This window comes from Panulirus ornatus, chromosome 64, assembly GCF_036320965.1.
Source record: "Panulirus ornatus isolate Po-2019 chromosome 64, ASM3632096v1, whole genome shotgun sequence".
NCBI classification, from domain to species: Eukaryota; Metazoa; Arthropoda; class Malacostraca; order Decapoda; family Palinuridae; genus Panulirus; species Panulirus ornatus.
The window spans coordinates 5,515,583-5,530,843 of NC_092287.1; the positions used below are offsets into that span (position 1 = coordinate 5,515,583).

Below are 15,261 nucleotides of genomic sequence, written 5' to 3' on the forward strand. Positions count from 1 at the left end.
TCAGGTAGGATAGGCAAAGTTATGTTTGGTAGGTTTGAGGTACGGTATTAAATGCATTTTCGACAAAATATTTTCAACTGACGATGGGTTTATTGGAACGAAACCCCATCCTAAGTCAAAGAGCATCTGTCGTGAGAGAAAATACCAGCTGAGATTGAGTGAAGAATGGCAAAAGGTGAGAATACATGAAGCAAGGGGAGTTGTTAAGGAATGGGAGAAATCCAGGGAAGCAAAGCCTGCATGTGCAAGAGATGCATGTGGCAAACAGAAGGCAGGCAGGTTAGAAAGTGAAACTAGTGGTGGGATTAAGAAGTTGCTAGTATAATAGAAAAGAGGCAATTGGTCAGTACTTTAAGGGAAGGAGAACAAATGACTGGGGAATGTATAAGAAAAAGAGGCTGGAGGTTAAAAAAGAGGGCAAATAAGAGTTAGGATGAGCAAGTACCAGTAAACTTTAGGGAGCATAAAAAGTTGTTCTGGATGTAAATAATGTATGAAAGACACGAGAACAAATGGGAACATCAGTGAATGGGGCAAAGGGGGAAGTGAGAACAGGTTATGATGAAGTGAGGAGATAGAGAGCATTTTGAAGAACTGGTTAATTTGTTTGATAACAGGTTGGTAGATGTAAGGTGCTTGGGTCAGGATGGTATGCAAAGTGAGTCATGGAAAGTGGTGTGGTGAAAAGAGGTGGTGAAAGCACTGCATATGATAAAATTCAGCAAAGTAGCAGGAGAGGATGGCACTGCAGTTGAATTTCTTAAAAAAGAAGATGTTGTTGTTGATTAGTTGGTAAGGATTTTCATCGGGTGTATGCATCATGGTGAGGTGCCTGAGGATTGGTAGAATACATGTATATTGCCACTATATATCTGTATACTGCATATTTCTATGTTTTATCTACTGTAAGTGGTGGATATCCAGTAACATTTTTCAATAATTCAGATAACTCTTTACACAGAGCTTTGCTCAATCACCTCTTTTCTTTTAGAACAGAACTATATTGTGACAGAAGCTAAATAATTTTTTTTCTTTAGACTTGCAGCATTAACAGAGGTAGATAGTAGGCAGCCATCAACCAGGGAGGTATATTACTAGTACTACCCATCTGGGTATTGGGAGGGTTAATGACAGCTGTGTAGTAAGCCACATCATCGGTTGTCAAGTTGCACTACTATGATGCAGGATGTAATCTTCTGTTTCAGCCTCAGCCACATGTGGACTGTTGGCATTCTGTCCACAGACATACAATCTCTTCTTGTCATACAAAATACCTGACAACTCTTAACTCACACAACTCTTCCTTTGTAACTTTCAATTTTTCCTGCGTTAAGCAATATGCTTTTGCCCAGCCTCTTGGCAAAATGGTAGGGGGAAGTGATAGTAGTAGTATGTAGGAACATTAGACAGGAGAATTAACCAGGGTACTAGGTGAGAGGAATACGCGAGGAAAGGCCTGTGCACACCAACTTCAGTGGGGTAGGCTCCACCGGTGGGGGAGAGGGGCTGTCCTTGATGGGGGAGAGTACCCCACGGTTTTATCTGTCCCCAACGCTCTATGGGACCCCCAATCCGTTGCCTCTTTTGTTGTGGAGACTGTGTCTTACCTTGACATGCTAAGGCCTGGCCCCACAAATCCTGTGTGGGGCAAGGAAGTGCTTTAGTGCCGCCCTCGGGCATTTGCGCAAAAGGGACAGCCTATCCATCAACAGGGTGGCCTCAAAACACACCAGAAAGTTGGTAAGTTCCTGTGGCTCACCCTCAGACAGCCAGGATCATGGTGAGGGTGGAGCAGGACAACAAGCGAATACGGGCAATGATCGCCAGACTAACGGGGCTCCTGTGCACGGAAGCTGGTTGCGCAAGGAACAGTACAAATAACTATAGCAGCATTACTGTAAAAATAAGTCACTGGCCACTGGACAGGTCCTTAAAGGTGAGTGGGAGGTACTGCCAATGACAGTTGAGCCAGAAACCCCTTTTGAGACGACCTCTTCTCATGGCCATCTGAGCCAGACAGATGTGCCACACCAATTATGACTCAACATGCGAACCACTGGCAGAGGTTCTAACTATGGGAGAGGTAGCACACCACCTGAAAACAACTAAAACATCATCCCTTGGTCCTGATGGAATGTAGACAAGGTTCTTGATGTCTATTCATCAGCCGATGCTCTGCAAGATGTTCAATCTGTGGATGGCCAACTTTACACCACCTAAACCACTCAAAGTGAACAGAATGGTACTGATACCTAAAGGTACCAAATCCTACACAGTCCAAGGACTACAGGCCAATTACCATCTTGTGCACTGTAGTCCATCTGCTTCATAAGGTTCTGAGCAGCCGCATCTTGAGTCTCATCCAAATCAATGGACTTCAAAGGGCATTCGTTCCTGTAGACAGATGCCTTGAGAACTTCACAATCCTGGATGCGATCACTGGTATTATGTGGGCACAGTCCCAGGCTGTTCACCTGGCATTCCTCAAGATGGATAAAGCATTTAATAGTGTTAATCACAGCACTATCAAGAGGGCCACGTCGCGGAAGGGCATTCCTGCCCATCTGGGAATACATCATGTCGACGTACAGCCAAGCCTTCACCCATATCGAAAGCAGCAGCGAGATGTCAGAAGAGATTAAAATGACTTGTGGGGTCAAACATAACGATCTCCTATCACCCATTCTTTTTAACCTTTTGATCGATGAAGGGATCACAAGGGTTAAGGAGCTGGGTGTGGGGATAAGATTTGGAGACCAAAAGATGCCGGTGCTTGCCTTCACCGATGACCTGGTTCTGGTTGCGCAGATGGCGGACGGTCTACAGAAAGAAACTGTCATCATGGCAGAGACTCTTGAGGGGTGGCCTTCAAGTGAACCTGGGAAAGTGTTGGTCCCTCAGCATGGAGACTGATGGCAAACACAAGACTTGGTACATCAATAAATATAGGACGTTCCAAGTCTTAGGCAGTGCTATTGGCTCCATGGATGCACAAGATGATTACAAGTACCTCGGTGTTCTCATCGGGGCATGGGGTAGGTGGAAATTCTACAGTGCCCGGCTAGAAGAGGGGCTTAACAAGATCACCAGGGCCCCTCTAAAACCTCAGCAGAGGATCACCATTCTCAAAGATCACCTTGAACCCAAACTAATGCATCGCCCAGTGCTGGGGTAGGTATATAAGACACAGTTAGTGTGTATGGATAGGCAAGTGTGAGTGGCGATTCGCTATTGGCTCTGCTTGCCCCATGACACGCCCTGCACATTCTTCCACTCAGCGGCAGGGGATGGTGGTTTGGGAATACCTAATTTTGTCTCAACCGTCCAACTAAATAAACAGGCCACATTCGAGAAACTGCTCACCTCGTCTGACCCGGTGATTCAGGTGGCACTCCGGGAACCTGCAGTGTTAAAGAAGTTGCAGAGTTGGACAGGCCCTGCATGCATTGCTGGTCAACAAGCGAGCAATAAGACTGAACAATCGCATGCATTGCTGGTAAACAAACGAGCAATAAGACTGAACAATCGCATGCATGGCGGGCTAACCTAGTTAGTACCTGCAATGGGCCAGGTCTCACTCTGTCTGCTGCTGTACCAAAAGTCAGCAGATGGGTCACCAGTGGGACCAGACTCCTCACGGGCATTGACTATGTTAAGGCTGTCCAAGTGCAATCAGGAACACTCTCCAACCCTGCTATGGTTAAAAGAGGCCGACCCAACATTTCTAGCTTCTGTGACACCTGTCATAAGCCCTGTACAATGGGCATATCAAACAGATATGCCCATGTCCCCAAAGGGGTTAGGTGAAAAGGCATGACAACATCAATGCCTTCTTAGCCAGACAGTTGAGGCAAAAATGTTACAAGGTGGTCTGCGAGCCTCGTATTCCTGTTGCAGGGTCCTTCCGGAAGCTGGACACTGTGGCTTCCAGAGGGACGGAGACTTGCATCACAGATATGCAAGTCTCCGGAGTCTGCTTCGCACTCTCAGCTGCACACACACACAAGTGCAGCTATTATGGCACCCAGAAGTCCTTCAGGGAATGTGGGAACTCATGACATCTGCCACACTTAAATGGTGAGGCACATGGTGTCAAGAGAGTGCGAGTGCTCTCAGAGGGTTAGGGCTTTCTTACCGGGACCTGGAGGTGTGCTCAGTGAAGGCTCTAACCTGGATCCACTCCCTTTACTGGATGTGGTCTAAGAGCACAGGCTAGTAATCGGCCGCCTGCCTCGTAACATCTGGTGTCAGCCCTCGGGCTGGCTGGGGCGGGTCTCCTCTTTGAGCATTTGTGGGTGGCAGTTGGCTGTTCGTCCCCCAAAGGCTTTCATGGTGGGTAACAGTTCCCGATGGAGGTTTGGCGTAGCAGGGGAGTAGGTGTCTGGCAGGATAGCCTGCCACTCTTGTCCGTCAGGCCAAAATGGATGGTGAGCGGTGCTAGGAGCTCAACTGTGGAAAGTCCTATAAGGTAAGGTATGGCCTAACCACTTTTCATTCTGCCTATGTCTCATCCTTTCTTCTGCCTTTACTATCAGCAGTATGACCTATTGTCTTCCCCTTCTTGATGTACACTACTCTGGCTAACAGCCTCTTCCTTCACTATCAACACTTGTAAACAGTCCTTACCAGAATTCAGCAACTTTACTAACAATTGGGTTAAAAAAAAAAAAGCAGTAGTAGTCCTTAAGACCATTAGGTAGCAGCCACAGCAAAAACTGCTCTAGAGTTGCCCTCTGGCCTATCAAGGATGAGGCACTAAAGGCTAAAAAGTAGCAATTGAGTTCACCAGTTATGAAAACTCTTCTGCTGTGGCCACCCTACTGTGGGAGTCCCTGAAGGGAACAGGTATCAAGAGATATAGATTAATAAATGGATAGATAAAGAGAGTAACTAATACTTCAGCATATTTTACCTTCAGGTCCTCCTCACCAGCGGTGTGTGGAAGGTTTCCCACAAAAATCTGTTGACTGTCAGGCATAGGAGTTCGTCGTCTTTCTTCACCCAAACTCTCTGAAGTACGATGAAAAGCTGAATAAATTATTATTATTATTACCTAAAATGCACAGCAACTGTAACAAAATATATATAATCAGTTTTCTAAATTCAACGCAATTCTACCAACATACATAAATTAGACTACTCTTAAACACACTTGAAAAAAATGCAGAGGTTCTGCGAACATTCAGCTTACCAAACCTATCTCCTGCTTCCATGAACAAGTGCACAATACAAAAAATATTCATAAAAAAATATATAAACACTCAGTATGGGGTGTGAATTTCCTAACACCTATTCAATGTTGTTCAGAAGCTGGACTATCATGATTCTGCATTGGTTATCATGCTATAGAAAAAAATACAAAGTCAGCACTGCCAAAAATAATTTTCAAGTCAGCTAACCTAAAAATTGCAATAACACTCATGAATGATTGACTCAATATGCTCCGCACTGGTATACACTGGACACAATATGCATCACAAAATTTAGTTTAATACATTAATCCATTCAGGATCTACAGAAAAAATACTGGGTCTATATTTACATCCATTTCTGAATATATAGGCCTGCTTTATGGTTTAAAGTACATGTCAACCATTCCTAAGCATTTTCTTGTCAAAACATTCCTCACCTAGCAACAGTAGCTTCACTGCTCTCACATGCACTAATACACAAGTACTCATCTTGTTACCTTGCGCATATAATGTATTTCATGGTAAATAATGTACATATCTTCTCAACGTGACGGAAGACAATAATTACAATCAGAAAGTGTGAAAATAGCATCCCGTGAAAGGCATGCAAGAAACAGAGTGAATTTGAATGATGTGGTATACTGTGGCCGATGTGCTGGTAATGGACTGAACCTGGGGCATGGTGGCCTGGATGTTTATGGGGAGTTGTGGTTTTTCGTGGTGCTAACTTGATGATGCAAGGGATTGCAATGCTGTTTCCTGTGAGGCAGGGTGGTGCAGAGAATGGATGAAGGCGAGTATGAATATGTATATGGGTATATATGTAAGTGGCTGTGTATGTGTATGTATAGGTATGTACATGTGTTTATGTTGATATGTCTTATGTACATGTATGAGAGGATGGCTCTTCTTTTTCTGTTTCACGGCACTACCTTGATGATGTGGGAAATGGCAATAAAATACAACAACTCATATTTATATATTTTGCTTTGTCGCTGTCTCCCGCGTTAGCGAGGTAGTGCAAGGAATCAGAAAAAAGAATGGCCCAACCCACCCACATACACACGTATATACATACACGTCCACACCCGCAAATATACATACCTATACATCTCAATGTACACATATATATATATATATATATATACACACAGACATATACATATATACCGATGTACATAATTCATACTGTCTGCCTTTATTCATTCCCATCGCCACCCTGCCACACATGGAATAACAACATCCTCCCCCCTCATGTGTGCGGGGTAGCGTTAGGAAAAGACACCAAAGGCCCCATTCGTTCACACTCAGTCTCTAGCTGTCATGTAATAATGCACCGAAACCACAGCTCCCTTTCCACATCCAGGCCCCACACAACTTTCCATGGTTTACCCTAGACGCTTCACATGCCCTGGTTCAATCCATTGACAGCACGTCTACCCCAGTATACCACATCGTTCCAATTCACTCTAATCCTTGCATGCTTTTCACCCTCCTGCATGTTCAGGCCCCAATCACTCAAAATCTTTTTCACTCCATCTTTCCACCTCCAATTTGGTCTCCCACTTCTCGTTCCCTCCACCTCTGACACATATATCCTCTTTGTCAATCTTTCCTCTCTCATTCTCTCCATGAGACCAAACCATTTCAAAACACTCTCTTCTGCTCTCTCAACCACACTCTTTTCATTACCACATATCTCTCTTACCTTATTATTACTTACTCGATCAAACCACCTCACACCACACATTGTCCTCAAACATCTCATTTCCAGCACATCCACCCTCCTGCGCACAACTCTATCCATAGCCCACACCTCGCAACCATACACCATTGTTGGAACCACTATTCCTTCAAACATACTCATTTTTGCTTTCTGAGATAATGTTCTCGACTTTCACACATTCTTCAACACTCACAGAATTTTCACCCCCTCCCCCACCCTATGATCCACTTCCGCTTCCATGGTTCCATCTGCTGCCAAATCCACTTCCAGATATCTAAAACACTTCACTTCCTCCAGTTTTTCTCCATTTAAACGCACCTCCCAATTTACTTGACCCTCAACCCTATTGTACCTAATAACCTTGCGCTTATTCACATTTACTCTTTCTTCTTTCACACACTTTACCAAACTCAGTCACCAGCTTCTGCAGTTTCTCACATGAATCAGCCACCAGCGCTGTACACATAAGTATACGTACGTAAGTAGGAGAGATGGCCAAAGCGTTATTGGATTACGTGTCAATTGATAGGCGCGCGAAAGAGGGACTTTTGGATGTTAATGTGCTGAGAGGTGCAACTGGAGGGATGTCTGATCACAATCTCGTGGAGGCAAAGGTGAAAATTTGTAGAGGTTTTCAGAAAAGAAGAGAGAATGTTGGGGTGAAAAGAGTGGTGAGAATAAGTAAGCTTGGGAAGGAGACTTGTGTCAGGAAGTACCTGGAGAGACTGAGTACAGAATGGAAAAAGGTGAGAACAAAGGACGTAATGGGAGTGGGGGAGGAATGGGATGTATTCAGGGAAGCAGTGATGGCTTGCGCAAAAGATGCTAGTGGTATGAGAAGCGTGGGAGGTGAGCAGATTAGAAAGGGTAGTGAGTGGTGGGATGAAGAAGTAAGAGTATTAGTGAAAGAGAAGAGAGAGGCATTTGGACGATTTCTGCAGGGAAATAATGCAAATGAGTGGGAGATGTATAAAAGAAAGAGGCAGGAGGTCAAGAGAAAGGTGCAAGAGGTGAAAAAGAGGGCGAATGAGGGTGAGAGAGTATCATTAAATTCTAGGGAGAATAAAAAGATGTTTTGGAAGGAGGTAAATAAAGTGTGTAAGACAAGGGAACAAATGGGAACTTCAGTGAAGGGGGTTAATGGGGAGGTGATAACAAGTAGTGGTGATGTGAGAAGGAGATGGAGTGAGTATTTTGAAGGTTTGTTGAATGTGTTTGATAACAGAGTGGCAGATATAGGGTGTTTTGGTCGAGGTGGTGTGCAAAGTGAGAGATTTAGGTAAAATGATTTGGTAAACAGAGAAGAGGTAGTAAAAGCTTTGCGGAAGATGAAAGCCAGCAAGGCAGCGGGTTTGGATGGTATTGCAGTGGAATTTATTAAAAAAGGGGGTGACTGTATTGTTGACTGGTTGGTAAGGTTATTTAATGTTATTTGCGTGTGGACGTGTATGTATATACATGTGTATGTGGGTGGGTTGGGCCATTTCTTTCGTCTGTTTCCTTGCACTACCTCGCTAACGCAGGAGACAGCGACAAAGTAAAATAATAAAAAAAAAAAATAATATATGACTCATGGTGAGGTGCCTGAGGATTGGCGGAATGCTTGCATTGTGCCATTGTACAAAGGCAAAGGGGATAAAAGTGAGTGCTCAAATTACAGAGGTATAAGTTTGTTGAGTATTCCTGGGAAATTATATGGGAGGGTATTGATTGAGAGGGTGAAGGCATGTACAGAGCATCAGATTGGGGAAGAGCAGTGTGGTTTCAGAAGTGGTAGAGGATGTGGGGATCAGGTGTTTGCTTTGAAGAATTTATGTGAGAAATACTTAGAAAAGCAAATGGATCTGTATGTAGCATTTATGGATTTGGAGAAGGCATATGATAAGAGTTGATAGAGATGCTCTGTGGAAGGTATCAAAAATATATGGTGTGGGAGGCAAGTTGTTAGAAGCAGTGAAAAGTTTTTATCGAGGATGTAAGGCTTGTGTACGTGTAGGAAGAGGAAAGTGATTGGTTCTCAGTGAATGTAGGTTTGCGGCAGGGGTGTGTGATGTCTCCATGGTTGTTAAATTTGTTTATGGATGGGGCTGTTAGGGAGGTGAATACAAGAGTTCTGGAAAGAGGAGCAAGTATGCAGTCTGTTGTGGATGAAAGAGCTTGGGAAGCAAGTCAGTTGTTGTTCGCTGATGATACAGCACTGGTGGCTGATTCATGTGAGAAACTGCAGAAACTGGTGACTGAGTTTGGTAAAGTGTGTGAAAGAAGAAAGCTGAGAGTAAATGTGAATAAGAGCAAGGTTATTAGGTACAGTAGGGTTGAGGGACAAGTCAACTGGGAGGTAAGTTTGAATGGAGAAAAACTGGAGGAAGTAAAGAGTTTTAGATATCTGGGAGTTGATTTGGCAGCGGATGGAACGATGGAAGCGGAAGTAAATCATAGGGTGGGAGAGGGGATGAAAGTTCTAGGAGTGTTGAAGAATGTGTGGAAGTCGAGAAAATAATCTCGGAAGGCAAAAATAGGTATGCTTGAAGGAATAGTGGTTCCAACAATGTTATATGTTTGCGAGGCGTGGGCTATGGATAGAGTTGTGCGGAGGAGGGTGGATGTGCTGGAAATGAGATGTTTGAGGACAATATGTGGTGTGAGGTAGTTTGATCGAGTAAGTAATAATAAGGGTAGGAGAGATGTGTGGTAATAAAAAAGAGTGTGGTTGAGAGAGCAGAAGAGGTTGTTTTGAAATGGTTGGTCACATGGAGAGAATGAGTGAAAGATTGACCAAGAGAATATATGTGTCAGAGGTGGAGGGAACGAAGTGGGAGACCAAATTGGAGGTGGAAAGATGGAGTGAAAAAGATTTTGAGTGATCAGGGCCTGAACATGCAGGAGGGTAAGGAATAGAGTGAATTGGAACGATGTGGTATACCGGGGTCGACGTGCTGTCAATGGATTGAACCAGGGCATGTGAAGCATCTGGGGTAAACCATAGAAAGTTCTGTGGGGCCTGGATGTGGAAAGGGAGCTGTGGTTTCGGTGCATTATTACATGACTGCTAGAGACTGAGTGTTAGCGAATGTGGCCTTTGTTGTCCTTTCCTAGCACTACCTCGTGCACATGAGGGAGGAGGGGGTTGTTATTTCATGTGTGGTGGGGTGGCGATGGGAATGAATAAAGGCAGACAGTATGAATTATGTACATGTGTATATATGTATATGTCTGTGTGTGTATATATATGTATATGTTGAGATGTATAGGTATGTATATGTGCATGTGTGGACTTGTATGTATATACATGTGTATGTGGGTGGGTTGGGCCATTCTTTCGTCTGTTTCCTTGCACTACCTCACTAACGCGGGAGACAGCGACAAAGCAAAATAATAATGACAGATGAATAATAAATTCATAAATAAATATACTGTGGTGTAAAATAAAACAGTTAATGGAGCCTATGGTGTCTATAGACATGGTGAAACTGTAAAATATCAACAATGCTTATTAGAGCGAGATACGGGAAGCAAGTGAGAAATCAATTATGCAGGAGTGGAGCCTTAAAAAAACGTATCTATACAAAGGGAGAGTAAGTAACCTGTAGTTCACTGAATCCCTCTGTTTTTCAACACGGTTACTGGTCAACACCAACCCTGTTCTGAATTGTCTTCATTGTTGGGCCTGTAGGGTCGATCTCTTGGTGGTCCTCGCCCTTGTGTATTCCTAGGTGTACGCTGGGTAAATCCACCTCCTGACTGGGGTTGACTTGGTGCAGCATTTGCAATAGAAGCTGTTGGAGTACGGCTGTTCATTTCAATGCGATTCTGCAAGAGTAAGAAAACCTTTATGATAACATTCCTGCAAGTACCACATATCTTGAAAATAATTTTCCTGCTTATCAGATGGTGATCTACCATAAATATCAACCATCGAATGTTAAAAATAAATTTTTTATACCCTTAATCTTTTTCCTGTTTTTTCTTATGACAACGTACAAAGTAGATTTTTTTTTTTTAAACTATTCGCCATTTCCCGCGTTAGCGAGGTAGCGTTAGGAACAGAGGACTGGGCCTTTTTTGGAATATCTTCACCTGGCCCCCTCTGTTCCTTCTTTTGGGGGGGGGAAAAAAAAAAAACGAGAGGGGAGGATTTCCAGCCCCCCGCTCCCTTCCCTTTTAGTCACCTTCTACGACATGCAGGGAATACGTGGGAAGTATTCTTAATCCCCTATCCCCAGGGATAACAAAGTAGATCTGTTTGCTGATTTTATTTCATAAAGAAGCAGCGGCTAGTAACTTCTTCACTTTCATGATAATCATACCTGTCTAACTATCTTTATCTCTGATGCTTGTTCCCTGAAGAGGGTGACCATGGCAAGTCTCCATAACTGAAGAACTCGAGTAATGCTTCTTGACCTTTTGACCCTTGTCCTTGACAGGCCACTGGCAGGTGGTAACTCTAGCGCAGTGTTTCCAGAGGCTCCTATTCAATGCTCCTACTAAGTATTACTACAAAATGCATCTACCTAATGTTCCAACCTACTAACTCTAATTCATGCTCCTGCCCTGTAACTCTCTACCCTCTTTTCCAATAGCTAATGACCTAGTACATTTCAAAAGACATGTTTTTCACTTCCTCTAAAATTCATAATTCCTTGTCTCTTCTTTTTCCTTTTCATTAACCTTGATACTTCGATAAAAGACCTGTGTCTGTGACTGGAGCCTCTGACATGAAAAAAAAAAAAAAAGTACATTTAACTCCAAGAGCCTCTCTTCTACATGCCTAACAATTAGTATGTATTCCAATAATAAGCAGTGACCATCTTTCCTACTTATCTATGTGTGCTTGTTTATGTCCCTTTCTTACATCATGTATTCCCAATCACTAGCTCTTTTTCAGCTCACAACCCCACAAGATACCATTTCATTCACCTTACTGAATACCCAATGCCTCCTAAACATATCCTCAACTGCCACATGACCCACCTTCACATTTAAATAATTCATCACTAATAACTAATATCCATTTTTTTTTTGCATTAAAACAGCTGATGCACTCAGCCACTCCAAAAACACTTGACTCTAATGACTATTCATGTTCAGGTGCATAAGCACTAAGATTCACTTATTCTCACAATCCACCTTCAGTTTCCCACATTAGTCTAACTCAATTGCATTCACTTTCACACAGTCTGACAATTTCTGCTTCAGCAGTAGTGCTACCCTTCCTTGGCATTTGCCCTCACCCCAACCCCTGGACTTTAATTTTAACACATTCCCAAACCATTCTTCCCCTATACCCTTAAGCTTTGTTTTACAGAGCAAGAACATCCAGGTTCCTTTCCTCAAAGATGCTACCTATTTCTCCTTCCTACTCATCTTGATGGCATTGTTGTTGATTGGTTAATTAGAATTTTGTTGATCGGTTAATCAGGATTTTCAAGGCATGTATGTATGCATTACATGATGAGGTTGGTACCAGAAGACTGGCACAATGCATGTATGGCACCACTATATAAAGGCAAGCAGTTTAAAGGTAAGTGTTTGAACTACAGAAGTATAAGTTTGTCCATGTTAAGTCTAATGGAAGAGTGATGATTACAAGGGTGAAGCTATGTACAGCGTGTCAGACTGGGGGAAACAATAGGTTCCAGGAGTGGTAAAGGATGTGTGGATTAAGTGTTTGTTTAAAAAATGTGTATAAAAAACACTTAGTGAAACTAAAGGATATGTATGTGGCATTTATGGACTGGGCATAAGTAAGAAAGGGATGACATATACACATTGTGAAAGATCTTACAAACATATGGTGTGGAAGGAAAGCTCCAAGAAGCAGTAATTTTTTTTTCAAGGGTGTAATAAGTGTGTATGAGCAGGAAAAGATGACAGTGAGGGGTTCCACATGAAGGTTGGTCACTTGCTGGAGTGTGTGATATCAAAAAGACTGTTTAATCTATGCACCAAAACCACTGTGATTTTGGTGTATTTATAATCATAATAAAGCAAAATAACAATAGACTCTTACATCATTCCAGTCACCTGGTGTCACCTTGAAATGAACAACAAGAGTTCATATTGCTGATGTGCCATAAAAATGAGACCTACTTCACTTGAAAATGTTAAAGGTGATATATGGCTACACACATACTAACACAAATAACACAAATATGGGAAACTTGACACACTGTTCACTCCACCATCAACTACCTCAGTAAAAGTAATTCAGTATTGCCTGATTAAAATGGCAACAGTTGATGAATCAATCTAATTTACAACATAATACAGTGTGGTATACTGATGGTAGCCCATTTCAGGTACAATCCATCCATAGCAAATTAAATTTGGGAAATTTTGAGTCTGGAACACAACCACCCTTATTACATGGGCTGTATTTACTCATACAAAGACATTCCACTATAACACCATACTGCCAAGTATGTCACCCATCATTCTGCAAGGAACCTGTTTAATAAATAAACCCAAATGCTTGTGTGTGTGTGGTCACTAGTAAAGCAGACTGAATTTATGGACAGAGAATATAGAAACATCTCACAGTAAAATATCTGGAACGAAACAACTATGAAAGATTAAAAGAGCAGAAGCCACGCGTCTCATCAATAAATAAACTTTTTACACAATGAAAAGTTTCAAAAACAACTCACCAGTGGTTGGGTCTGTTGTGGTGTAGGTGCTGGCTGTGTAGAAGGCTGCTGTGATGTAGATGAAACAGGTGGTGGTGCAGCTGCAGCTGAAGCTAACCCTTGAGGGCTTTTAAATAAATTTGCATAGGTTTTAGGCTCATTTGACACAGGCTGCTTAACAGGATCAGGTTGAGGAGGGTCTGGGTCTGGAGTTTCCTTCTGAGGAACAGCTGGCTCATCCCAGGATGAACCTTGTGGTTCTCCTGATGCACCCCAGCTATCAGAGGCAGGTGTGCCCCAGCTCTGATCATCCTTTGAGAAAATAATAATTCTTCAATCAAATTATAATTGAATTTTAAGTAATCATACATTCAGTCAAACACCTGATGTGTGGATCAGGTGTTTGCTTTGAAGAATGTATGTGAGAAATACTTAGAAAAGCAAATGGATTTGTATGTAGCATTTATGGATCTGGAGAAGGCATATGATAGAGTTGATAGAGATGCTCTGTGGAAGGTATTAAGAATATATGGTGTGGGAGGCAAGTTGTTAGAAGCAGTGAAAAGTTTTTATCGAGGATGTAAGGCATGTGTACGTGTAGGAAGAGAGGAAAGTGATTGGTTCTCAGTGAATGTAGGTTTGCGGCAGGGGTGTGTGATGTCTCCATGGTTGTTTAATTTGTTTATGGATGGGGTTGTTAGGGAGGTAAATGCAAGAGTCCTGGAAAGAGGGGCAAGTATGAAGTCTGTTGGGGATGAGAGAGCCTGGGAAGTGAGTCAGTTGTTGTTCGCTGATGATACAGCGCTGGTGGCTGATTCATGTGAGAAACTGCAGAAGCTGGTGACTGAGTTTGGTAAAGTGTGTGGAAGAAGAAAGTTAAGAGTAAATGTGAATAAGAGCAAGGTTATTAGGTACAGTAGGGTTGAGGGTCAAGTCAATTGGGAGGTAAGTTTGAATGGAGAAAAACTGAAGGAAGTGAAGTGTTTTAGATATCTGGGAGTGGATCTGTCAGCGGATGGAACCATGGAAGCGGAAGTGGATCATAGGGTGGGGGAGGGGGCGAAAATTTTGGGAGCCTTGAAAAATGTGTGGAAGTCGAGAACATTATCTCGGAAAGCAAAAATGGGTATGTTTGAAGGAATAGTGGTTCCAACAATGTTGTATGGTTGCGAGGCGTGGGCTATGGATAGAGTTGTGCGCAGGAGGATGGATGTGCTGGCAATGAGATGTTTGAGGACAATGTGTGGTGTGAGGTGGTTTGATCGAGTAAGTAACGTAAGGGTAAGAGAGATGTGTGGAAATAAAAAGAGCGTGGTTGAGAGAGCAGAAGAGGGTGTTTTGAAATGGTTTGGGCACATGGAGAGAATGAGTGAGGAAAGATTGACCAAGAGGATATATGTGTCGGAGGTGGAGGGAACGAGGAGAAGAGGGAGACCAAATTGGAGGTGGAAAGATGGAGTGAAAAAGATTTTGTGTGATCGGGGCCTGAACATGCAGGAGGGTGTAAGGAGGGCAAGGAATAGAGTGAATTGGAGCGATGTGGTATACAGGGGTTGACGTGCTGTCAGTGGAGTGAATCAAGGCATGTGAGGCGTCTGGGGTGGACCATGGAAAGCTGTGTAGGTATGTATACACGTGTGTGGACATGTGTATGTACATGTGTATGGGGGGGGGGGGGGGGTGGGCCATTTCTTTCGTCTGTTTCCTTGCGCTACCT

At 43.0% G+C, this 15,261-nt stretch overlaps 1 protein-coding gene across 5 annotated transcripts in view; it reads right to left on the reverse strand.

The window, feature by feature from the left end:
- rin (ras GTPase-activating protein-binding protein 2) overlaps nt 1–15,261 on the reverse strand; it is a 51,216-nt gene that overhangs the window by 6,109 nt on the left and 29,846 nt on the right. For 3 of the 5 annotated variants that reach the window (XM_071657125.1, XM_071657126.1, XM_071657127.1), the window contains exons 8-10: nt 13,566–13,856; nt 10,557–10,728; nt 4,913–5,028 (exon numbers count right to left, since the gene is read on the reverse strand). In XM_071657125.1, coding sequence (XP_071513226.1) covers nt 4,913–5,028; nt 10,557–10,728; nt 13,566–13,856 — 579 coding nt within the window. The remainder of the gene's footprint in view (nt 1–4,912; nt 5,029–10,556; nt 10,729–13,565; nt 13,857–15,261) is intronic. The other 2 variants (XM_071657128.1, XM_071657129.1) reach the window with 1 other exon arrangement.